Source organism: Squalius cephalus (assembly GCF_949319135.1).
Source record: "Squalius cephalus genome assembly, chromosome: 18".
Classification (NCBI taxonomy): Eukaryota; Metazoa; Chordata; class Actinopteri; order Cypriniformes; family Leuciscidae; genus Squalius; species Squalius cephalus.
Genome location: NC_137139.1, coordinates 3,823,230 through 3,849,789, shown reverse-complemented (window position 1 = coordinate 3,849,789; position 26,560 = coordinate 3,823,230). Strand labels below are relative to the sequence as shown.

Here is a 26,560-nt window from a genome sequence, read left to right as displayed (position 1 = left end):
CCTGCGAGAGGTGGTACTTGTATCTTTTTTTATCACTACCAAGGGTCAGGGCCTCTGTTGAACGCCAGCAGAGGCGGATGAAGGAGAACTTCGATTTCTCAGCACACGCAAAGGTCCCTGACATACAGGCCGCAGATTGGGTCAGGGTTCGCAGGCCCCACAGAGACCACAAACTCGCTTTGCATTGGTCTTCCCCTCTCCAAGTTATTCATCAGCTTGGCCCAGTCACCTTCTTGCTCAGTGACGGCACGCAATGGATGCAAGCCGCCTCCGCAAAGTACCGGCCCCGGCACATACAACAGGTGTCACATCTCAAGCCACACCCTCAGCTTGGCAGGACACCCCAGTGCTTAAGCCAACACCTCAGATAGCTCCCGCACAGGCTCCAGACATCCCTATCAACCTGCCTGCTGAGCCCATCACACACTCGTTCTCACCCGGGGCACTTACAGGACTTTGTGTCAACATTTCATGTTTAAAAACCTGTAGGAGGGGGGGAAATGTTGTGTTCTCTCAAGTGGGGTTTAATAATGCATTGAGTTAGTGTTCAGTGATGCATAGAGTTTGATTGTGCTTTAAGCATTCTGTTATGCCTGATGAATGTATACATTCATTTACTTGGGTCTGAAAGGACAGTGAGATTGAAGTAAAAGTTCAAATAATTTGATGCTATTCTCTGTGTCAGTGTGATCCTTACCAAACACAACAGCCTCGCCTGAAGATTCAGTCACTCTAAACCCCTCCTTTCCATGAGCCTGCTGATTGGTCAACCGCTTACAGCTTTTCGGAAAAGAAATGTCCATTACCATAACTGAATTTCAGCTCTGGAGGCTTCGTAAATCTTCAGCATTTGTGCACCAAAACCACTTGAAGGCAAGCCCACATAAAAAGTGTAAATGCCTGCTAACAAGAGGCTAATTTTTTTAATGGGTGTCAATGGTGGAGAGGCTTCTCTACGCTGAATAAAGCACTTTTGTGAGGAAATAGCTTATTTAATTAATCGACAGCCCATCGGCTAATCTTCAACATGTCTGCTCTTAAACATTTGTTTTGGATTGCTCTATTTTTTGGGTTTAAAACAAAAAAATGCTGTTTTATTAGTGAACTCAGAAAATTGCAAGACAGGTTTGATTCAGTATACGGCACTTCTCATTCATTTCTATGTTATCCGCAAATAGTGATTGACTGTCGACAACTCAAGGCGACGTCAAGGCTATAATGGGATCAAGGCACACAGGATCTAAGTTAGCCGTTATCCTTTTTCCAATGGTAGAGCCACAGACCATTGTGTCTCCCTATAAAAAGACCATCTCTGTTGTACACACTGTAAGGACAGTAACGATAGTGTCGATTATGAATTTGAGCACTAGTCCGATCATTGGAAGAACTAGTTATTCAACCTGAACCTCCATCGCAAGTACGACTTGAGCAGGACGTTTCTCAGTGATAAATTTTTACTCAGTTTGTCATACATTATGAGATGCCTCTATCAGCATTACCAGAGTATGTCCATCAACAAAACCATGTGTATATCTATAATTTATTGGGGTGCACATGTGGGAACTGTATCATTAAAGGAACACACCGACTTTTTGGGACTTTAGCTTATTCACCGTATCCCCCAGAGTTAGATAAGTCCACACACACCCTTCTCATCTCCGTGCGTGCCGTAACTCTGTCTGACGCACCCACCGCTAGCCTAGCTTAGCACAAAGACTGGAGGTAAACGGCTCCAGCTAGCATACTGCTCCCAATAAGTGACAAAATAACGCCAACATTTTCCTATTGGATTTTCCTTAGCAGAAGTATTTCAGTAAGACAGTAAAAATGTGAGTTAGCCGGAGACCTACACAATATTAAACACAAAACTATATATTTTGAACACTCAGTAGAAAATATATGCATCAATAATTAATCATACTTACAGGTTGTGATTTAGAGGACCAAGTTGGTTAAAAAAAAGTGTTACAAAAATCTTTAATGGATAAGCTTTTTGCAAATCCCAAGTTGACCTGCCAAGCAGTCGTCAGTAAAATAACGGGTAAGCAACAAAAGGTTTCACTGCTGTTGTATCACTGTGGCAATTTTAACCAATGACCATTCATATCCTCATCCTTTGTAAGTGTATACAAAGAGAATTTGCTTTTGCCGATCAGAAAACAGCGTCTTCTCGACATACACAACACAAGCGTTTCTGTCATGGAACAGAAGATGGCAAACACAGGTAAATTCCAAACAGAGTTTATTGAGAGACATAAGGGACTTGAGCAGGAGAGTAACTGGATTGCAGATCAATATGGTGATACTGGCAGAAAAGTGACAGTTCTTATCTATTGCAGGCGGTGATGAAGAACGTGAGGAAAACTGGTAGACAAGATGATCCCAGAAGATGGATGAAGACTGGACAGTTTGGGACAGGTGGGTAGTCAGGTAGGTGTTCAGCGTTGAACAACGAGACTAGACAACTGTAAAGTGGAGAGTGCCTGCTTATGTCTGAGATGATGGCGGACTGTGTGCAGGTGGGGACCAGAAGGGATGCTGGGAAGTGTAGTTCTGTGGTGACTGGGCTGGTGACTTTTTGGGCAGTTCAGAATCAATTCTTTATTTTAGGAGACAATAGCTTTAATTGATTGTGCAGTGCACTTTGATCTTACTTCTACCAATGACTTACTAATTGCCTCCGACTCCGGCTCCACGTCCGTTCTCATTCTCTTGGATATCAGTTCAGCCTTCGACACTATTGACCATGCCCTACTACTCGATCGCCTCGAACATGTATTTGGCTTGTCAGAGACTGTTCTTGACTGGTTCAAGTCCTATTTCACTGACCGCAGTCAATTTGTTTTCATGGGTGGCTATAGGTCCAAAGTTGGTTCTGTTCATACGGGTGTTCCACAAGGGTCAGTCTTGGGTCCTTTACTCTTTAGTATGTACATCTACCCACTTGGTCAATTACTACAATCTCTCAACCTTAACTATCACCTTTATGCTGATGATACACAGATTTATATACATACTAGACCGGGTCAGCAAGTGAACGTTGGGCATCTTTCTAACTGTATTGCTGAGATAAAGACTTGGATGTCCAATAATTTTCTGTCTCTAAACGGCTCAAAAACAGAAGTTATGCTCCTTGGATCTCCACATCAACTGCGAAAGGTTGGGTCTCCTACTCTGTCTGTTGATGGCGTTGCACTGGAGTTTAAGACCAAATTAAAAAATCTGGGTGTCATATTTGACGCCACACTGTCATTTGAGCCTTTTGTCCAGAATACAGTTAAGACATCATTTTATCACCTTAGAAATATAGCCCGGCTACGTCCTATGTTGTCCTTTTCGGTAGCTGAGAAGTTGATAAACTCTTTTGTCTTTTCGCGCATTGACTACTGCAATGGTCTTCTAGCTGGGGTATCTAAATCATCATTGGATAAATTGCAATATCTTCAAAATTCAGCTGCTAGAGTACTGTCTGGGGTCAGGGCCAGGGACCATATAACCCCGGTCTTGGAGTCCCTGCACTGGCTACCTGTTAGGTACCGTATTGATTTTAAAATCCTTATGCTGGCCTATAAATCTCTGCACAATCTGGCACCTCAGTATTTGACTGACTTATTAATCCCCTACACACCATGTCGCAATTTGCGCTCCTCTCAGAGTGGTCTTTTGGTTGTTCCGAAGACACGGCTTCATACGTGGGGTGACCGAGCATTTTCTGTCTATGCTCCTAAGCTCTGGAATTCTCTCCCGGCCGACATCAGGGAAGCAAGTACATTAGTGACTTTTAAATCTCTTCTTAAAACATTTTATTTTAGGATTGCTTTTACATGAACTTGATTTTATGTGTTTATTTGTTTTGTATTTCCATTGTGTTTATTCATTTGCTGTTATGCTTGTCTGTAAAGCGCTTTGAGAAAGCTACTTTTAAAGGCGCTATACAAAATAAATTTATTATTATTATTATTATCTTTATAACTCTGCAGATCTTTTACATTCACAAACAACTGTATTACACTCTGCATGAAAGGGAATATCTGAAACAGCATAATAAAGGCACTTCAAATAAATGTTCATTTAAAAGCTGCCTATACTTATATTGTCATATCATCACGCTTAACACTGAGAATTAGAATAATTGTTATGTGACGATCAGGTGCAGATTTCTAAGTCAGAGAAATCATATAGGTTCGGGTGGATGATTTATTTTTAACAGCAGATTCAGATGACGTTAAAGCTGATCTGCACATCTCTAATCCCAAAATTCAACATATCTAACAAAATAGTGACTGCAATGTGTTGCTGCCTGGATTCCAGTTGTTTCTACGAATTGCAGCGATCCATTTGCTTCTCTTTTCTGTAGCTTTTGCAGTCTGTAAAAAGATGGCTTCGATTTATTCTTGAATCTATTTGAACAGTCAATCTCAAAGCTTTTTCTCATTTTAGATGTTTTTTTGCAGCATGCAAGCTGAATACCAATGCTGCCACTCAGTGGGTGTAACCGCAGTGGCTCCGCCTACTGTGATGTCATGTGCTTACCCACTAAATAAAATGTGTATCTCAAACGAGCCTACTGTCTGTTTCTTTATTAACCGGAGCTTCTAGCAGCAGCTGCAGTGATGAGATGACTTTAATAATTCACGGAAAATCTCGTTTTGTGTGTGAAGACAGATTACACTGTATCATGCCATGTCACACCACACCATTGACTTTGCCATTGGTTCTCAGCAGTCTTTGTGCAATTTGTACATTGAAAAAATTTGAAACACTAAGCTAGAGCTAAACTAAAGCTATAGTGAGGGGAAGATTTGTAGTTAATAATGATTGATGATTTTTCTCCTCAGTACCCCCATTTACCCCCAGAATTATCATCTCCTTGTCTGCCAAGTGAGAAGTGCAACTAGCTCTCTAATTTGGTTACACCATCTTTTTAAAAAGCAAGATGAAGCTTGAGCTCTAAAATTAGAGATACCTTCACAGGCTTGTTTATTCTGTCTGAGACGCCAGAGGAGAGAGCGCAGCTCAGCGATGCACCTCAGGCAGCAGCGAACGCAATGATGAGTGCATTGACTGAAACTACTGATAGACATTTGGCACAAATCCAGCCTTATAATGTAGAAGAATCCCTAATTAAGCATCATGTGATGTTGGAAAGCGCCGCTGGCCTCTCTGTGGGCACAGATTCCACTCATCAGCCTAATTCAAATGCGAGGCACGCAAGTGGCGGTTTTATGAAAAGATCCAGGGTGACAGCAACATGCACAAAGAGGGAAGGATCATTTTCTCTTCAGATTTAGGATGCTTCCCTTGTGTTTTTACTCCACAAATCCAAATGCAGCAATTATGCACACATGCCATTTTATAACCAATCAGAATGATCTATCAGCAGTCAATTATTTTTTGCATTCAGCATTTCTTTGCTTTGATGCATTACACTACAATCATGAATCAATTTCATAATCACAAATACAGCAATGCTTTTTTACATTTAAATGCATGCTATATCTCTGACAGACGTCCTTTGCACTCAAGAGGAAAATGCCTTATTTTTGTGAATGTTTTTTGGGAGGGGGGAGGTGGTGTGCAGAATTAGAGCTGACATCATCAGCACGTGTAAATTTGCCTTATGTAAAAAGCGAAAAAAAGGGAAGCCTGTCTCCTGAATGAGGACTGAGCTCAGAAACTTGTCCGAAGGCTTGAGCGCATTCTCTCTGGGGCTGGAGGACTGCACGGTCAGAGCCGTGCCTTTGAAGCACATAAACCCTTTACAACCATGAAGAGCATTTTCATACACTTTAGCCAGAGGCAGGTGGTTAGATTAAAAGGGTTTCAATGTGTTAGCTAAAGTACGCCTTTTGTCCAAACCTCTGTATGTAAAAAAAAAAAAGGTCTTGCGGTTTTGTGTCAAATTTGCTGTGTGGATCTTGTTTAGAATTTGCAGAGTAATTTGAGAGTTGAGACTCATTTCAGCCTTAAAATATGCTACACTACTGAAGTACTGAAGGATTTCTTATGCTGTTGTTTGAAGTCCTGTAGTTAGAACTACAGAAGAGACATGCTAATGTTGCTGTTGTCTACAAGAAACACTGATTCAGACCTCCATGTAAACATGCGTCACTGGACAATTGCTGACAGCATTTGCTGCATGTCTGTTCCAGTAGCGGCTGTGTGGCAAAAGTCAGTTTCCATAGTGATTGCGGTGAATGCAGTAGATTAGTAGCACAGTGTAGTGAGGAGAGAGTGCAGACGTTGTGACGTGCTCGCTGTTACACGGTAGTGTTCTGTGCATGACGAACCCTTAAAAACAGAAGTCCGCATTTCAATGATTCATTCAAAACGATTGATCTCTAATGTTAGCAAACACACCATATGTCGTTTGTGCGCATAAATATTTATTAACAATGAAGGGGGAAGTATTTGAATTTTTTGAAGAATAAATGATGAAGCTAATTCAATTCTGGCTTAAACATTTAGGCCTTTCTGTAACTCGAGTGCAATTTTGAAGCCAATTTATTTAATTTTTTTTCAAAAACAAAAAATGAAAGTTTACTATTTGCTAATGAAAGGAGACAAAAAAACCTGAAGATATCAATGGGAGCAAACCCCAGCAGAAACACCAATATAACAAGGAGGCTGAGACCATTTTGCAGTTGCCTAGCAACACTTGAACAAAATTTTAAAATGATTTCGATGCCCCATACTGCTTTGAGGGATGTATATTTTTATATAGCCCTCCTGAATGGTCTGCAGTGCTCACACAGAACCTGGTTCACTTAGATCCCACTGACGACAATAACCGACAATATATTGGTCAAGATTGGCAAACTCAGGTCAGAGACACTGAACACAAGCATTCTCAGATACTAGCGACACTAGAAGGATTGATCACTCTCTTACAGCCAATGGGATTTGCATATTTCATTAGAACAAAATCAAGCCCAAGTCATTATGGGTTAAACAAATCAATTGTCTCGTCTTTTTTTTCTGCAATTGTGCAAACTATGCAGCCTTCCTCAATTTACAGAATAACTAAATAATCCACTTAAGATGATCTATACACAAGTCTGATAAACAATAAATAGATATAATAGTTATTTTAGATCATACAATTTAAATGTATTTTTATGAAAGTGTATTTGTTTTTTATGCTTTGTATGATGACATTCAAATGAACAGGATTTTTTTTTTTTTTTTTTACAACAAAATGATATGATTTCATTTGACTGAATACACCTGACTGCATTAGGTTACGTCACAGAAAGTCAAATCACGGGTCGACACAATGGTCAAATCAGGTCAAACCAGTTTTTTCTTTTCAAAAACACACAACAACAGACTCCAAACTACAGTAAAGTTCATTTGAAATCATTATTTTGAAGACCCTTGATAGGCAGCACTAAGATGATGATCACATATATCTCTCTCTAAATGAGTCCGTCTGGGAATATCATGGGTGTCACCAGCAAGCCAAAAGTACTCGAGCATCCACAGCAGGTGCATAAATATGTCATGTTTTCTCAGCCCATAACCGAAGGGAGATGCAGCCAGATGGAGTGCAAATACTAAATTTCATGTAGTATCATTAGTAGGTTAGTTCACCCCTCATTGGTTCACCATCTGCTTCCAATTGAGTTCTCCAGTCTGAGCCAAGCTCCGAGAGAGGAGGTGAAATCTATACCACTCTGACCCAGATCCCACACTGAGTTCATTCACTTTTCATTAACCAGTGTTTACTGACGTTCACAATTCTGTCCTTTATGGGTTTAGAATAAATCAAAAAAGCTAACTAAAAAGTGAGTTCATGACATATATTCTGGATGGACTGAAAATGTTGAAAATGCTTACCACATATTTCTGGTCAAGACTGCGCTGTGTGCCAGGACATTTATGCGTCTGATAAAAGATAGTGTCCCAGACTTTCTTCCTCTGAAGTGTCCTCAGTTTCAGATGAGGGATGATATTTTCCTGCTCACCTGATGCCGTGTCAGTGGCTTCACCTGTTCTGCTCCTCATCTGCCATATTTATGATGATATATTTTGGTATGAAGTGGGCTGGGTTTGAGGATTGCAATTCTTCTTCAGAATGAGCAATGAATGCATTGAATGCATGAGTTCATGTGTACCTCGTGGCAGCCCCAGATGTGTGTGAGCAAATTAATGAAACACGTATTTTGCATTAAATTCCAAAATGTTGGTAATAATTTTCTTTGTGTACGATGTTAACATATGCGCATAAAGGTAAAGACTTGCGTGCCTGACCTGAAAATGTGTGTGTGTGTATCCGTTGGGGGGTGTTGACTTTCACATGACATTGACGCTCTGTAAATGTTGAGTAGCTGCTGATCTCAGACAGGATTCAGCACCAGTGGCGTGTGGACAGCTCCCGCAGGACCGCTTTACATGGACACAACACTCATCTCTGGAAGTTTACAACTCAGAGAGCAATCCACGGACACCTCGCTGCATGACACACGGACACATTGCCTTTGGAAAACAGTCACAATTCACTGTAAGTAGATGGAAATGATTTTCAATGTTTCACTGATTTGAAAATGTTCAAGTGTGTGTTTATGTGCATGCATTTAAGGGGTATAACAATAGTAAATACATCAACACATAGACGAAAAAACATAATTGAGAAGCTAGATCGTTCTATCGAAAAAATATATATTTAAATTGACTGTCATGAAAGACAGTTCTGTCTCAGAGACGGCAGATCTCTTAGTGTGTGTGTCGCCTTCGAATTCAAACCGCGGACTGCGTTTGCAGGGAAAAAAAAAAACAAAAAACAAAAAAACAATGATTTCGTGTGATTCGGTGTCTTCAGGTTAACCGAAACTGTGTCGAGTTCGATCGGGGGTTTGTGTGGATCTCTACTGCTGTCTGAAATCAGAGACATGGCGACAAACAACACCAAAAACACCGATGGACAAGTTGTGACGGAACTCAACGAGATCACAACTAACGACAAACCCAAATCAGAGGACGCCAAACCAGAGAAGAAGAAGAAAGACATTCCACTCAGAGAAACTTGGGGTGGGAAATTTGATTTTCTGCTGTCATGTGTGGGCTACGCCATCGGCCTGGGGAACGTGTGGAGATTTCCTTATCTGTGCGGGAAAAACGGCGGAGGTAAGAGGCGCTTCTCCAAGAGTCTGAGTCTGAGATGTTGTGCCAGGGTGTGTGTGTATGTGTGTGTGCTTTGTGTTGCTGTGCACAGCCCCACTTGGTGCTTTCATGTATTTCTGTATTGATTCCAGGGGCTTTCTTGATTCCTTATTTTTTGACGCTATTTTTTGCGGGAGTTCCTCTGTTTTTTCTTGAATGCGCTCTTGGACAGTACACATCCATTGGCGGCCTTGGGGTTTGGAAACTAGCTCCAATGTTCAAAGGTATATCATTTCTATTCAGCAAAATACGAGCTGGTTTCTTGAAGTGTTGTGAGACCTTCAGTAAATACAGTAGATTTAAATGCATGGGTCATGTGTTGTAAGTTTGATATCTGTTATTCTAATGCTTTAGAGCATTCTAAAGATGCTCTCAGATCTTCCAGTTTGAAAACAAATGATCTAATAAGGCATCTATAATGCTGGATAAAAGCCGTACTGTATATGCTGGCTTTGACCAGGTGGTTCACATTCTGCTTTGAATGTAAGTTATAACACAATCTGTCATAACTACAGGTGTTGGTCTTGCTGCCGCTGTTCTCTCATTCTGGCTGAACATTTACTACATTGTCATCATTGCCTGGGCCATTTACTACTTATACAACTCCTTTACCACTGTAAGCATTCCTCGTCACGTGTGCTTCCATATATATATATATACAGTATATATAAATTGGCATGTTTAGGTAATTATTCTGGGGTATTTATTAAATAAAAAAATGTAAAGCATTGTTCTACTCTTTGTAGGAGCTTCCATGGAAAACTTGTAACAATCCATGGAACACAGACAGATGTTATACAAACTACAGCATAGTAGACACCACCAATCTCACCAGTGCTGTCATGGAGTTTTGGGAGTAAGATTTGATGAAACAATGGATGTGCATGACCTTCTTTGACCTTTGTACATTCAATTGTCTTGTTGTCAAGTGTAATTGTGTTGCATGATGTGCTTATACAGACGCAATATGCATCAAATGACTGATGGCTTAGAAAAACCTGGTGAAATTCGTGCTCCACTTGCAATAACACTGGCCATTGCCTGGGTCCTCGTGTACTTCTGTATCTGGAAAGGTGTTAGCTGGACTGGAAAGGTGAGATGTCTTTGTTGGTCTGTCTTCAGGGCTTCGGTCTGGAATTTGAGTGAGTTGGTAATAATTTCCCTGCATTAATTGTAAAGCACACATGGTTGCAGTAAACTGTGGATCTATGAGTTTCTTGTCCCATGAAAGCAATGCACAATATTTCCTGCAGTTTCTTTTTTTACAAGCATTTACATGCTGAACAAATACACGTTGGGAATATCTGATGTTTTGCAGGTCGTTTACTTCTCTGCCACCTACCCGTACTTCATGTTGTTCATTCTGTTCATCCGTGGAGTGTCCCTGCCTGGAGCTAAAGAGGGAATCTTGTTCTATATCACTCCTGACTTTGAGAAGCTGAAGGAGTCTGAGGTAATTTCACACGTTTAATCATTCAGACGAGATCCAACAGACCCAGTCTAGCTGATAAATAGCTTGATTTTCCATCTTAGGTTTGGCTGGATGCTGCAACACAGATTTTCTTCTCCTATGGTTTGGGTTTAGGCTCCCTTATTGCTCTGGGCAGCTACAACCCTTTCAATAACAATGTGTACAGGTATGAATGACGCAGTGACATGATCTTTTTAAAATTCAGCTAGTATAACTTGACCCTGTTTCAGGCCCCTAAACTTTGATTTTACCTCGAGCATTTCTTTTTTGATGCTGTGAATAATGCTAGCCTTATAACTGTGACTGACTGTCTTCAGGGAATTTGAGTGAGTTTGTATGAATAGTGAGAATTAATGTCAAATTAAACAGTTGATTCTGGATTTGGCTATATGTCATTTACATAATCCATCTTCTCCTTAAATGCCAAATTGATGTGCAGCTTCCAGGTCAGGTATGTTTTATAGATGCTTATAGCACATTTGAAGACAGAATCCTTTTCCCCTTTTTTCTGCAGGGATTCTATCATTGTGTGCTGTATAAATTCCTTCACTAGTATGTTTGCTGGATTTGTGATTTTCTCTATTGTGGGCTTCATGGCACATGTCACAAAGAGACCAATAGCTGATGTAGCAGCATCCGGTAATCAATTTTACATAATATTTTACAATATTTCACTTTGAAGTACTGTTAAAATCTAGACATTTCTTTCCAATAACTGAAATGCTTGGTTTTTTCATGGCTTACACAGGTCCCGGTTTGGCATTTTTAGCTTATCCAGAAGCTGTGACGCAGTTGCCCGTCTCCCCGCTGTGGGCTATTCTCTTCTTCTCCATGCTGCTGATGCTGGGAATCGACAGTCAGGTGAGAATAGCACATATTCAAGCTCTGACCTAGAAACAGAAGTGAACGGGATCCGTTTGGTACTCCAGCATATCCGTGGCGGTGTCCCTGGTGGCCACACAAGGAAACATAAGGCGCATTAAAAGACTTAATTAGCCCTCAGCCCAATCAAATCTTTTGATGCTGATTTCTGCCTTTATGGCTACAAGATTTTAAACTAATGTTCTTTATCCCTTAAGCTGGAGTTTTGGTATTGTTCAGTGGCATTGTTCAAATAAAACCAAACTGAATCCCAACCCTGTGGCCAGAGACGCGGGAAGTCATTTTCGACAGGGCGTGCTGAGATGAGGGGGGGAGGGGGGGGCGCTGTCTGTGACGCTACGGGAATGTATGAGAAGATGAGAAGGAAATCGAGTCAGCCGACCTGTGACTGATTCTGAACGAACTCGTCTTTGAGACGAACGTTTTCTAACGCATTTTAGTCAATAAAATGTTAATACAAGTCTTCTGAGCAGAAACTTTTTTCTTTTGGCTAACGGTATGTCATGAATGCATCACTTGCCAAAATTGGGGGTGACTAGTAAGGAGTTATATAAATGTAACGAATTATTACTACTCTCCCTCAAAACCTTTTTTTCCATTTGCATTCACGCAGGCCAAGTGGCCATATGCAGTATAGGACGAGTAAGGGAGTGATGCAAGCACGGCAACGATCTTTATAGCATTACAATCAGAAAGCAAATACACACACACACACACACACACACACACACACAAAAGTCTAGTAGGCCTATCTAAATATGTTGCCGCGTGCATATAAATTAAAATGTCATTTATAACCAATGTAAATTATATAATTAGCAATACATGCATAATCAAACTGTCTAAAAACAAGGAGGTCGACAACAGAATCGGTTTTCTAGATGGCAATGCATGTTTATTTTAAAACAACCACAAGTAGATTAAGTGTTCATAAACTGCATAACGGCCAAAAAAAGGCCTAAGTGCCACAAAGTAATAGACTATGCAAAATCTGTCTTATCCGACAGTAATATGTGATTCTAAATTAAATAAAATTCTAAAAAGTTACAGACTATTCGTTTCTTTATAATAGGCATGCATAAATCACAATCATATAGGCTACCATCTGGGCCTGCACGGCGGCAGGAAAAAGACGCAGAGATGTAAGACACCGTGTCTCTACCTTACGATGATTTTGGTACACCAAAGGTAGATTTGCGCTCTGGAGTTCGGCTGATAAACTCTGCCATGAGACCCTGAATATCCAGATCATCCAAAATGTTTTTGTGGATGTGAAGCAGTGCCATGTGAGAAAGTCTACTCTGAGTGATAGTGCTACGGAGCCAGGTTTTCAGGCGGCGAAGAGCTGAGAAAGACCTTTCGGAGCCAGCAGTAGACACTGGTAAACAGAGGCACAAGTGGATCAGCCGTTCCACCTCGGTGAAAAGTCCTCTTGTTTGTGGATGTAGAGCTGATACAAAGCGAGCAAGTTCTTGGACTGAGTGGAATGCATGTTGTTTGGTGAGGCCACCCAGCATCCTCAGTTGCAGGCCTAGGGACGCAATGTCCATCTGTGGAAGCTGAAGGTTACTCAAGTCAGCATCTGAAACAAGGCCCTTTGCAGAATCCAGCAGCACTCTCTCCCTCTTTGCAGCTGTTGACAAGCCAGCTTGATCGAATCTGCGCTCCATTTCCGAATTCATTAAATCCACTGCCTCAAAAAAGTCCCGTCGCCACTTTAATTCACCACTGTCTGCTAAATCCTCCAGCACAGTGGTGTCCCGAAGACGATTTGGTGTTCTGCTGACCCTGGAATCTTTTGGCCACTTCAGGCTGAGAGCAGATGCAGACGCTTTTGCTTTCAACAAAATAGTGTCCACAACTCCTTCTCCCCTCAGTGCACCTATAATAATAATAATACATGTTATTATTTACGTTTAACCCTCTGAGGTCGCCGGCGCGTTTTGCTGGATTTTCTTTACATTGTAGCACAATAAACTTAAATTACTTCGTCATTTATGCTCATACAGAAAAAATAAATATGAAAAAAGAATCTGTGATATTTCTACTTTTTTATGTGTCCACTTACAATGAAATCAAAACATTGCGCTTTTGTTAAATAAAGAAAATAAACAGGGTGTGCTTTCTTCCTCTCCGTCTGAACTTTTTTTTTTTTTACCAAGCCAACGCGCGTAAAATTAGTTTTTATTTGACCACATCAACACGCGCAAAAGAGATTGACATGCAAATCGTCCACAAAAAAATAGCAATTATAGGTAACAAAAGCAAAGAATAAAGCTTACCTATGCGCTCTTTGAGAACTTTAATGCACTCAAGTGCACCAGAAACGCTTGCATCAGCCTTCTGCAAACTTCTTGCCACAGCCTCACAAGGTCCAAACATAGCCTCACAGCACAACAGCCCGAAGACAGTTCTGCCCTTCATAGCCTGCTTTAGAAGTCCTGATATTTTCGACCGAGTCTCCCCACGAACACTCCGGTCCTTTTCGAGAGCTCGTAGGGTCTCCAACAGCGGCCCATATCCTTGCAGGAGTCTGGATATCGCCTTGGTCCTTACGCACCATCTTGTCGGACACAGAGCTGCGACATTGGACACGGGTTCTCCGTCGGGGAAAAGAGACTGATACAAACTCTTGCGTTTTGCTGACTCTCGGATGAGGTTGGAGGTGCTCTGTACAAAGTTAAATACGTCTGCGACGAGAGCCACATCCCGAGCCACCTCTTGCAAAGCAAGATCCAACGAGTGATTGCAACAATGGACAAACAAGGAGCCAGGGCAGACTTCTGCAAGACGCGCACGTACGCCGGTGAAACGTCCAGACATATTACTTGCCCCGTCAAAACAGTAGCCTTGAAGCTTTTCAATCGGCAGGTGCAAGCGCAAAAATATGTCAGTGATGCACCTGAATAGAGTGTCTGCTTTCGAATCTGGCGCGCTGTAAAATCCCCAAAACACACTCTGTTGACACAAATCAGCATCCACATAATGCACATGGCAGGAAAACTGCTCGGATGAGCTAATGTCTGTAGTGCCATCAGCCGTCAGTCCAAAGTAATGAGAAACCATTGCCCCAGAAACCAACCTTCGCTGCACAGCATGTGCAAGCAGTTCTATCATCTCGTTTTGGATCGTATCTGACAGCCAGTTATCCCTGCGGAGCATCCACTGGCGAGCTGCGGGAAGCGACTCGGTGCGGTCAATCATCATATGCCAGAAATGTCCTTCGCGGTGATCGCGGCCTCGGAGAGGTAAGCCCTGTCGGACCAAATAGCGTACTGACTTGAAGGCATCTTGGAGAACCACTCTGCCAGTATTCTGCTCCTTCGCAACCGCGTCTGACAGCAGGGCACTTATCGGTGTACTATTTAGCGCAGCGATTTTGTTCACAGCTTCAAGGTGGAATAATGACTTCTCGTGATCTCTAAATTTTTCTGTGGCTTTACGCCAATTCGAAAATCCCCCTCTGATGAATACGCCGTCAGCTCTGTAAAAGTCATGTACCAACTTTTTGTCTACCACAGAACAACAAATAAAACACAGTGCTTTGTCAGTGTCATTGACATAATGGAGCCATTTCCATCTTTCAAACCAAGCTGATTTAAACGATCTTGAAAAACCTTCAGTCCCAAAACGCTTGGTGGGGAAGTCGAAATTCCTTGGCTGAAATGGCTCAGGTGGTAAAGGTGATGCTGCAGCAGTCTCACTCTTGTCTGGGGCAGACTGAGAATTTTTTGAATATGAAGTGCTAGCGTTAGTGTCACCAGCAGCCTGGTCGTATTGGCTAGCACCGGGAACGACAGAAGCTAGCTTGTACTGCTCGGGCGTAGGGGCTGTAACGTTACCTCTGGATGAGGAGTCAGTTGGAGAATTCTTCTCGCTAGTCCTCGGCCTCGGGTTTTTGGGGTTGGATTGAAAAAAATCCAAAATTCTCTTTTGAGACATTGCTAACTAATTATCTTGCTATAGCGCTGATATTGATATAGACTAACGTTATATCACTAGTAGTTTTTTAGACTAGGTATTTTGTTTTTGTTTTGTTTTTTTGTGCTGCGTAGGCTGAATCGTAATCGCGTGATTCGCGTCAAGACACCTGATTGGCTAATACTACACACTGAAGATAAATTAAATAATTTTTAATTAAATAATTACTAAAAATATCCCTCTCTTCATCCCACACCCCAAACATGACATACAAAATGTTGTGGAACAGAAACAACAACCAGAGATATTTATAAGCTATCATTTTATTGTCATCACAGTTTGCCAACAACTACTTCCCGCGTCCATGCCTGTGGCACAATGAGTTGTGTTGGCTTTTATTGTTATTAGTTTTTTTTGGGAAGTCATAAAAAAGCTACAATCTGATTGGATAAGCCATGTTCAAAGTGTAATAGCTAATACACACACAGGTTTATTGAATGCAACAACAAAGAGCCATGAAAAAAGTTATATAAATGCAATATAACATCCTCATTGTTGACACTGTCCTGCAGTTCTGCACAGTGGAGGGCTTCATCACGGCTCTGGTGGACGAGTTCCCACGGGTGCTCAGGAAGAGGAGAGAGATTTTCATTGCATGTGTTTGCATTGTGTCCTACGCCATTGGGCTGTCCAATATCACACAGGTAATCAGTCTTGAATATGATGAGGAGTGATTGCAGGCTACAGGGACTTAAATGACACGCTTGTGTTTTTCCTGTGTTAGGGTGGCCTCTATGTGTTCAAACTCTTCGACTATTACTCAGCCAGTGGGATGTGTCTGCTCTTCCTGGTGTTCTTTGAGTGCATCTCAATCTCCTGGTGCTATGGTGAGTCCTTTTTCCGTCCTGTTACACTGTGTCTGTGTTTTGCACTGTACAGCATTATAAAACTGGACACAAATGCTTTGGTCGTCAGTCATAAATAGTCATCAATAATTCTGTCACGACAAAAGTGCATCCAGTGGGACAGGATCACTCTGAATGCAAAATTACGGTACATCAACGCCATTACTGTGACAAAAAATACTTTTGTATACATTTGCATATTGTACATTTTTGTTAATTGCGTGTTATGTGTGCAAATGTGTGTGTATGAAGTTTTATTTTCCCATGTCAATAAATCTTGAATTTTGAATAGACCAGCCAATTAATGTCTACAGTTGGTACTCAACCACAATAATACTTTTATTATTATTATTATTAAAATTTGCGGGTGTGCATTTGCTGCCTTTTATTACTAAGAGGCGCTACAATCACAGACTTTGAAAAGTGTCAGTTTATTCTCTCTATCGCGTAATCTGCCGTCGCGCCGCGGCTCATCGAGAGTGACTGAGAGCTGGTAGCAGATCAGTTCAAGTGAAACATTGTTGTTAAACGAATTCATAATCACAATACTGAAATTACAGTACAAATTTAGAACTGAAACAAATGTAGGCTTCTATTATTGCATCAAATTTAAGCAAAGTCAAGTCAAGTCATCTTCATTTATATAGCGCTTTTAACAATGTAGATTGTTTCAAAGCAGCTTTACAGAGACAAACGTATAATTTAAGGTAACAGAGATTGTTTTGGCTTTATAGCGGTTCTTTAATAAAGTTATTTTCCAGCTAAAGTTAGTTTTGATTGATTCGCTTCCGTCGCAACGATCATTTGTTATTAAATTAGGGGCCGCTAAGATGACACCATTCTCTCTACACAGACTTTAAACGCGAACCTGTGAGAAACGCTGATGGCGTTCACATGAGCATTTAGAATTGGTTCTATAGTTATGTGCGTTTGAATATATGTGCGCAGGTTTGGAATTCCCTACAAGCCAAGCCTAAACAAAGTACTGGTGTTTCCTTATCATTTTTGATACAGAATTTTATTTTATTTTATCACTTCGGGGTAGATACGCAAATTGAGTTTCCCGACGACGCTTTATCTGGAGAGTGGGAAAGGCATCCTCCATAGGGAGAGACTAGTTGGCACTTCAGCACTGCGTTGTCATCGGGTCCAGGCGAAGGTCCTTCATCAGATCTGGATACGGCCTAGATCCGGCAGGCTGCGGGAAAACCTCGGGATAAACACAGACACTAAAATTAGCGTAGATGCCATTTTAGTAAGCTAAAGTAAGCTAAACGTTAACATTGTGTCCAATTTTTCTATAATTTAGAAAGGTTATGCATGTCAATAGGTTATGTGTCTTATACTTTGTGTTATTTTAATTGGTCAGTAGATTTATTAACTGAAACATAACAGTGAAATAAATTAAACTAAATGATTGTAAAATTAAAACATTGATCAGGACTTGCTAACCGATGTTAGTCGGCAGCATTTGTGTTTTAGCATTCTTTATTAAGAATTAAATAGAATTAAATAGGCTAATCAGGTTGTTATGATTAGCATTATTTCCTTTAATAAATAATGAAAACATTTCAACATAAAACCTTGCAATAGAAAAATATTAGACTACATCAATGAGGCTTTGCATGACCATAGACAGTGTTCAGAAGATAACGCTCTGGTCAACGCAACAACATGCGTCTCGCGGAGCTTCTACCGTTCCGAGATCGAATCTCAGCTCTACCATATTTATCATTTTGTCTCTAGTTTAATATTTGTTAAAAATAAAAACTTTTGAAATGTTAATTTATTGATTAGAAACACTTTTCGGAGATTTGTTGTGTTTGATTTGATTTGTTGTGTTTTCCTGTCATTTTTATTAATAGGTGTTTGGACGATATAACATTGTAGCCTACATGCTGTTAACCGATGTTGGTCGACAGCATTTATGTTTTACCGTTCTTGATGCTTAAATATGTAACTGTTTACTAAAGTCAAGCATTTTTGTTTAATTATCAATGGCACATTACAACATAAATTTGCTACATTCCAGTAGAGCCTCTGCACAGACAACAAAACTGATGAAGGAAGATTATCAGCCGATCGCACCAGAAAATGAAGATGAAGCTCGTCTTTAATCTGCTAAATTATTGTTTTGTAAATCATTCACGAAATTGAGATGACTGACAGTGATACCCGGCCATAGCAACGGAATTTTTTTTTTTTCAAAACAGATCCATTACATACACATAACGCATACATTGAACAAATCAGAAAAAATCTCTCAATTTGAAACATTTCAGGGTAAAAACCCCTCATACAGCTGATAATACTGTATGTCACTGCGTGTCATCCACACAAATCACGAAAGAAAAACTGTAACAAATTATTTAGCTTTTGTTGCTTCAAAGACACAGAATGCCTAGTTGAATTCACCTTACAGTAAAACGAGGTTGATCGTGAATTAAAGCGCTCTGTGTCTGCTGATCACTCACATTCTTTTGTCAACAGTTCATGTTTAGATAATGCCAGATTGTTGACAATCATACACACTGCTCAAACATTCGAATACTCTACAAAACCAGTTGAAACAACTGTATTGAACACTTCAATTGAAATTTTGTGTGAAAAAACTTTAAATACAATAAATAAAACTACAATATATAGGCTATAATTTAATAAGATATAGTATATAATTTTGCCTTTGCCTGCTCATCAGACTGGCTATCCGGTCAAAATAATTCAGCAGAAGCTGGGATGTTTAGACCAGAGGGAAATCCCCGTCCCCCCTGGCAAATCGCACCTTGCTTACAACCATGTTTTTAAAACCTCTTTCTGTAGCCTATAGGGAACCCCAAATATATATATATAACAGAAATGCTTTTGAAATTACGATTGGAATTATTATACAGATCTAAATTCAGTCATTCTGTTGGATAATATTTGTTCCTTAGTGTAAAATGGAAATGCATGCTAATTTTATTTTATATATAAGCAAAAACCGATATAGGGTAACAGAGTTTTAGAACTAGACAAATATCTCTGCATTAATAATATAAAATGCATTAATAATATAAAAATGACTGTAGTCCATGTTTGAACCCGTGTCATCTAAATGATCGAAACCTTGCTCCACACCAGTGTGTGCTGCTCACACGAGCGAGAAACTCTCTTCATTCGTCTCATTCCTCAATAGAATACTAAAAATAATCAGCTTCATTGCACCTAATTTATTTTTGTTTGTTATTTTTGTTATTAATTTGTTTTCGTTTTTTGTTATGGCGCTGCTCCCCCGGGGAACAGGCTTCTGTTGCCCACCGACATCTACAATATGAAATATAGGCTATATTGTTGTCATCTCTATTTTTAACTTTTGATTTTAGTTTTCTCTTCTAAAAATGTTCTATTCTGTTTACCATAGTTGTAGTATTTCATCCTTACTGTTAATTGACATTAACTCCACTTACATTTCAAAATGCGGCAATTGTTGCTGTTTTGCACAATATCCCTTTGCGCCCCCTGGCGGTCATTTCGCGAATGACTATGAAATGTGACTGGTTTATTTTTGCCACGCCGGCTGGCGTTCTGGTAGCCTGGCAAGCCAGACCTACATCAAGATATTAGGTCTGGCAACTCACCATAGACACGGCTCAATCCGAGGGGCGGATAAACGGCCGTCTTTCAAATTCCCTCTGCACGCAATAGGACAGCGCTACAACCAACCAGAGCGTTTTCCCAACAGCGGAGCTGACGTTAGTTGATAGATTCAACTTTTGAATCTGGCCGGCAAAACTATGAACACATCTTCCTTTTTTAAGAATGACTTAAGTGCCGTTCTTTGCTCCTCAAAGAAAAACTCCAAGTCCTCCAGAGTCACAGCCAAAGCCGATTCGAAAGACCGTTCTCCAGCAGCCGCCATTCTTTGTTTTCAAGTAGCAGGGAACCGTCACAACTCTGTCGTCATTATGTTAAGCCCGCCCCGCCTACTCTATACGCGATGTGATTGGCCTGACCCAATTTAGGTTTTTACAACACGAAAGTCAATGGAGAGTTGCTAGACTACCCTGGCTGCAAAATACATGTTGCTGCCGCTAGGGTGCGTCTAGATTTCTAGGCTAGCGTTCTGGTTGACTACCTACTGTATGTAAGGAAACAGAATTGAATTACAAATTGAAGTTGGTAACCATCATAAATTCAAAGTTGTGACAAGGATGACAAAAATATTGCTTAAGATTGTCGTTTTCATTGATATTGACATGTCATTCATTGAAATTTATTTGTCATTCATTAATTTAGTCCCTCTCCTTCAGCACTACATTGGCCTTGGTTTGTCTATAGCTTCTATTTCTCAAGCTCATTTTTCCTGTCATTTGGGATTGCTAGATCCCCACTTCCCTTTTTTCTGCCAGTTTCTTGCCATTACTTGGTTATGAATTAGTGTTTGATGCTTCTGCCTGCAGGTGCTGAATAGTCTCATGAGCTTTCTTCTAGAGTCTCTGTACCTTGAGTTACTGACATTGTTAACTCTGTATATGTCCTCCGATATGTCTATTGCCATCATTAGTGCTTTTGCTTTCCCTCTGTCCTCAACTAAGGCCATTGGTTGGATTTCTCAGTGTTTGCCTCCTTTGCTGTCTGCTAGTTTGACATTTCAGGGAGGGGCCTATTTTTCCATGGATCTTCCTGGCATTTTTCCCATTAATCCAATCTGTCAATCAGCAGCTGCCTGGGAAATTGTATAAGCTCCTCATCTTTGAGAGTAACGTGTCTGATATACAGTGAAGCCTTTACAATTTTGAATCCAGTTCAACCCTTTCTGTCCTAATCATGTTTGCCCTCTTTACAACCATCCTATCACACGTTTGTTTTTAGTTTTTTGTTGATTGAATGACATTTCCATGTCTTTGCTCTTGATCAGAGGAACTCAAATTTAAATCTTTGTTGTCCATTCAACAATTTTCCACTGAGCTGAGGGTCCACAGACTCTACAGGACTATATTACATCTAGATTCTCAATATGATTCTCTCGACTCGTTAAGTTTTTTTTTTTTTACTTCCATGTTTAATGGGTAATTTTGCTCAAAATACATTTGCTTTGATGATTTATAGTGGTGCTTATTGTTAGCACTCTTAACAATCGCCACCATCTCGGTGCAAATAAAGCACATGCTGTAGGTTTGGTGCTTCTTTTCGTAAGAATGTTTTCCAGTCTTTTGCGAATGCACAATTTTCCTTGTCAAGTCAAGTCAAGTCACCTTCATTTATATAGCGCTTTTAACTATATGAATTGTTTCAAAGCAGCTTTACAGTGATAATAGGAAATTACAGTAACAGAGATTGTTTTGGCTTTACAGCAGCTCTAGAATAAAGTTATTGTCCAGCTAAAGTAGGGCTGGGCGATATATCGCATGACATTGTTAGGCGCATCTCGTCAGTAAAGCCGGTTCCTTGATTAGTAGTAAATCGCCATCACCTGCTTTCAGATGGAGCGGCATTCACTACAAAGAGCCGTAGTTAACTGACAAGCTGAGCCATATCGCATTAATTATCGCAGGCGATACGTCCGCGATATTAATGCGATATGGCTCAGCTTGTCAGTTAACTACGGCTTTACTGACGAGATGTGCCTAACAATGTCATGCGTTATATCGCCCAGCCCTAAGCTAAAGTTAGTTTTGATTGATTGATTCACTTCCGTTGCGAAGATTATTAGTTATTAACTTAGGGGCCGCTAACACAACACCGTTCTAACAGAAAACACTTAATACGCTCCGGCCCGCTCATCTGCACAAAACAGTGCCTGGTGGCTCGAGAACGCACTCCCTGAAATAGGTTCCAAGGTGCAAACAATTATCAGTTATCTCTGCGCAAACCTACGCAACCTGTGCGCAAACACCGATGTCGCACACATACGCATCACGTGTTCAGTCCATAGGTATGCACGTTTGAATATGTGTGCGCAGGCGTGTAGTCCTTTACAAATCAACCCTCAACAAACTACTTGTCTGGCCGCGTCTGCGTAGCCACGTGGTGACTCAGTACAGATAAAACGACAACGTTTTATATGTAGAGAGGTAAAGGAAAGGGAAGGAGGCCTTCACAGGGGAGAGACTAGTTGACACTTCAGGACTGCGCTGTCATTGTGTCCAGGCGCAGGTCCTTCTTCAGATCTGGATACGCCCTGGATCCGGCGGACTGCGGTAAACCTCAGGGTAAACAGAGAGACTAATATTAGTGTAGACACCATCCTTCTTATGATGTAACAAGTACATCAGGATTTATGGACCTAATTTAAGACCTAATCTATGCAGCCTAACATTGAATTATAGAAGTCTATAATGTGTTATGTGTATGCTAGGTCAAAGAGATGTGTTTTCAGTCTAGCTTTGTACTGAAAGAGTGTGTCTACGTGCAGACTAAGTATCACTTCGTTAGCTGCCCATTTCGCTACTTCATCTGCAAGTCTGTTTCCATTAGCCTCGTCCGATTCACCTGTTTTATGACCAGCTACTTTAATGACAGCAAGTTTCGATGGTTGCTGTGCTGCACTTATGAGCTCGGCCACAATGTTATGGTGTGAAATTGGTTTTCTGTCTGAGGTTTTGACATTTCTTTCCTCCCACAATATAGCAAAGTCATGGACTACAATGAATGCATATTTAGAGTCAGTGTATATATTGATGCACTGACCTTTTGCCAATTGACAAGCTCTTGTTAGAGCAATTAAGTCTGCAACTTGTGCTGATTTATATGGCAAAGAATACACCTCGATTACACGATCAGGTAATTCAACAATAGCATAACCACACAAGTATAAATTGTCATTTGGCTTGAAACAGGATCCATCGATATACCAATGCTTCCCCTCCTCCAGGACAGATGTAGACACATCTGGCCTGCAGGCAGACGAAGTTTGGATTCTGGTCAGGCAGTCGTGGTCATCACTCTGAAATTCACCTTGTGTCAGCAACCTGTGCAAATGTACAGTAGGGCCATGAATAACAGAAGTTACTTTCAACGTTAAATTAGCAGTAGCTAACAATATAGCCTCATAGCCTGAACGGCGTTGGGCAGTCATGTGTTGAGTAGAAATGTTATGCATAATGGCTCCTACCTGGTGAGAATTGTGAACTGTGAATGGATGCGATAAAACAACCTTTTCAGCATCCTGTACCATGATCGCTGTAGTAGCCACTGCATGCAAACAGGCAGGGAGTCCCCTAGCCACTGAATCAAGGGTTTTAGACAAATAAGCTATTGGAAGAAAGGTGCCCCATGATCTTGGGCCAGGATTGCAGCGGCTGTGCCTGCACCTTCATGCACGTACAAGTGAAACTCTTGCGGGTAACAAGGAAGGCCGAGGGTAGGAGGCCTTAAGAGGGCGGATTTCAAATGTCTTAATGCTTGATCCATCTCAGTTGTCCATGTAATGTCCTCTTTATCATCCAGCGTAGCTTCTCGCAGGATTTTGTCATACATGGAGCAATTAGGCACCCATAATCGACAGTAATTGACCAGTCCCAGAAAGCTTTGCATTTGCTTCCGTGTTGATGGATGCTTGAACGTAGCGATGGCTTTGACCCTGTCAGCAGACAGACGAACTTTGCCTTGTGACAGTTCATGTCCGAGATAATTGACTTTCCTCTGCACCCACTGAAGTTTCTCTTTAGATGCCTTGAAACCAGCCTCTGCTAGAATGTTGCAGACAATTGTAGAGGCAGCAGCACATATGTCCTCAGAGGCACCAGTGACTAGAATGTCATCAGCGTATTGGAGCAGGCAGGTGTCTGGAGGGAGTATGACATCTTTCAGCATTGTGTGCACTACAGCAGAGAAAACAGCCGGAGAATCTCTGAACCCTTGTGGGAGTCTCGTCCATATGTATTGACAATTCTGAAAACAAAATGCAAAAAGCGGCTGAGTTTGGCAATCCACAGGAATAGTGAAGAAGGCGGAGCTTAAATCAATGACAGAATAGAATGCATGTTCTGAAGGGATAGAATTTATTATAGTTTGTACATCTGGTACAATAGGAGCAAGTGGTTTTATCAAATCATTAATTTTTCTCAGGTCCTGCGTTAAACGCCAAGAACCATTTGCTTTCTTAATTGGATTGATTGGTGTGATATAAGGTGAATGAGTGCGAACCAGAATGCCTTGAGCCAGTAACTGATCAATGAGGGGTCGAATTCCCTCCTCTTTTTCCTTTGAAAGTGGACATTGCTTTTGAAACACAGGCCTATTTGTTGTCAAATTGGCCACGTATGGCTTTACATCAATGAGTCCTACTTCATCCTTATGGGCCGCCCACAACTTGGGATTAACATCAGCTATGTCCTGTCTGAGCTCAGTTGCAGGCACATCCTCGAAGAGAGCACTTCCTGTGCCGGTCGTGAGGGAAAAGGCTGCAGGAAACATGAGTTGCAGAGAGTCAGCGTCAAAAGCAAGTTTAATACCCAATTTATGCATCAAATCTCTACCTAACAGGCAGAATGGAGAATTTTGATGAACGTGCATTTTGAACAACGATGGGACATCATTGGAAGTAACCGGTAAAGATGTTGTCTTTTCACATTTCACAGGGATGTTGTTAATTCCCACAGAGTTGATCTTTTTCCCTGTGATTGAGTCCTCGTAGACATGGGAAGACAGCGATGAGATTGAGGCACCGCTGTCGACTAGAAAAATGGTTTACGATCAACATTTAACTCAATAAATGGCAAAACAGTTGACTTATTTGGATAACTTATGTAAATCAATGAAACATTTTCAGAAAAGGGCTCAGAACTCTGTGGGTTGCTTCATTGTGACCCCCATTCAGTCGGATAACAAGGCCTCTGCCTTTGGGTGGAAGAAAGCAAGGGAGAGGGTTTTGGCCTGGAGCCATCAGAGCGCCTAAACATCTGATTCTCATTTGTCTGCTGAAGTCTCAGAGCTTTTTTTCTACAAAAAAAAAAAGAAAAAAAAACATTTTATGGCCTTTCTGACATTCGTTGATGGGCAATTTTGGACGGCGGCATTAACTTGAATGCATGTTTAAATCTATTAAAAAATGCAACGGAACTTTCACCCACTTTCTGTTTAATATTTGCTGCATGCGAAATGTCTTGTTTAGCTGAAGACAGCTTCAGTAAAAATGCAGTTAGTTGTTTTAAAAAAACTTTGAGTTTACCTGAGCTGGCCCATATCCAGTCAAGTCAAGTCAAGTCAATTCATCTTCATTTATATAGCACTTTTAACAATGTAGATTGTTTCAAAGCAGCTTTACAGAGATAAACGTATAATTTAAGGTAACAGAGATTGTTTTGGCTTTATAGTGGTTCTTTAATAAAGTTATTTTCCAGCTAAAGTTAGTTTTGATTGATTCGCTTCCGTCGCAACAATCATTTGTTATTAAATTAGGGGCCGCTAAGACGACACCATTCCCTCTACACAGACTTTAAACGCGAACCTGTGAGAAAGAAACGCTGATGGCGTTCACATGCGCATTAAGAACTGGTTCTATAGTTATGTGCATTTGAATGTGCGCAGGTTTGGAATTCCCTACAAGCCAAGCCTAAACAAAGTACTGGTGTTTCCTTATAATTTTTGATACAGAATTTTATTTTATTTTATTAATTCGGGGTATGTACGCGAATTGAGTTTCCCGACGACGCTTTATCTGTAGAGTGGTAAAGGGATCCTCCATAGGGAGAGACTAGTTGGCACTTCAGCACTGCGTTGGATCGGGTCCAGGCGCAGGTCCTTCATCAGATCTGGATACGGCCTGGATCCGGCAGGCTGCGGGAAAACCTTGGGATAAACAAAAGACACTAAAATTAGCGTAGATGCCATTCTTCTTATGATGTAATGAGTACATCAGGATTTATGGGAAGTGTTCCTGGTTCCGGCTGACCTAATCTATGCAGCCTAACACTGAATTATAGAAGTCTATAATGTATTATGTGAATGCTAGGTCAAAGAGATGTGTCTTTAGTCTTGCTTTGAACTGACAGAGTGTGTCTGCTTCCCGGACAATGGTAGGAAGACTGTTCCAGAGTTTTGGTGCTAAATAGGAAAAGGATCTACCGCCAGCAGTCAATTTTGATATTCTAGGTATTATCAACTGGCCGGAATTTTGAGATCGCAATAGACGTGAAGGACTATAATGCGTTAAGAGCTCGCTCAAGTACTGCGGAGCTAAACCATTTAGTGCTTTGTAAGTGATCAGCAATATTTTAAAATTGATGCGATGTTTAAT

The 26,560-nt window shown here is 40.8% G+C and overlaps 2 protein-coding genes across 2 annotated transcripts in view; one reads left to right on the top strand and one right to left on the bottom strand.

Annotated features, from left to right (window-relative positions):
• The window catches only part of tnnc1a (troponin C type 1a (slow)), a 214,702-nt gene extending 206,667 nt beyond the window's left edge, over positions 1-8,035 (bottom strand). Inside the window, exon 1 of the mRNA XM_079850283.1 lies at positions 7,840-8,035. The gene's annotated coding sequence lies outside the window, so the exon portion shown is untranslated. The remainder of the gene's footprint in view (positions 1-7,839) is intronic.
• A 44-nt stretch (positions 8,036-8,079) lies between these two features.
• slc6a1a (solute carrier family 6 member 1a) overlaps positions 8,080-26,560 on the top strand; it is a 59,186-nt gene continuing 40,705 nt past the window's right edge. Inside the window, exons 1-12 of the mRNA XM_079850278.1 lie at positions 8,080-8,503; positions 8,822-9,126; positions 9,255-9,386; positions 9,678-9,778; positions 9,909-10,018; positions 10,123-10,255; positions 10,481-10,615; positions 10,696-10,799; positions 11,148-11,272; positions 11,382-11,494; positions 16,009-16,140; positions 16,221-16,323. Of these exons, the coding sequence (XP_079706404.1) occupies positions 8,892-9,126; positions 9,255-9,386; positions 9,678-9,778; positions 9,909-10,018; positions 10,123-10,255; positions 10,481-10,615; positions 10,696-10,799; positions 11,148-11,272; positions 11,382-11,494; positions 16,009-16,140; positions 16,221-16,323 (1,423 nt within the window). The 5' untranslated portion in view covers positions 8,080-8,503; positions 8,822-8,891. The remainder of the gene's footprint in view (positions 8,504-8,821; positions 9,127-9,254; positions 9,387-9,677; positions 9,779-9,908; positions 10,019-10,122; positions 10,256-10,480; positions 10,616-10,695; positions 10,800-11,147; positions 11,273-11,381; positions 11,495-16,008; positions 16,141-16,220; positions 16,324-26,560) is intronic.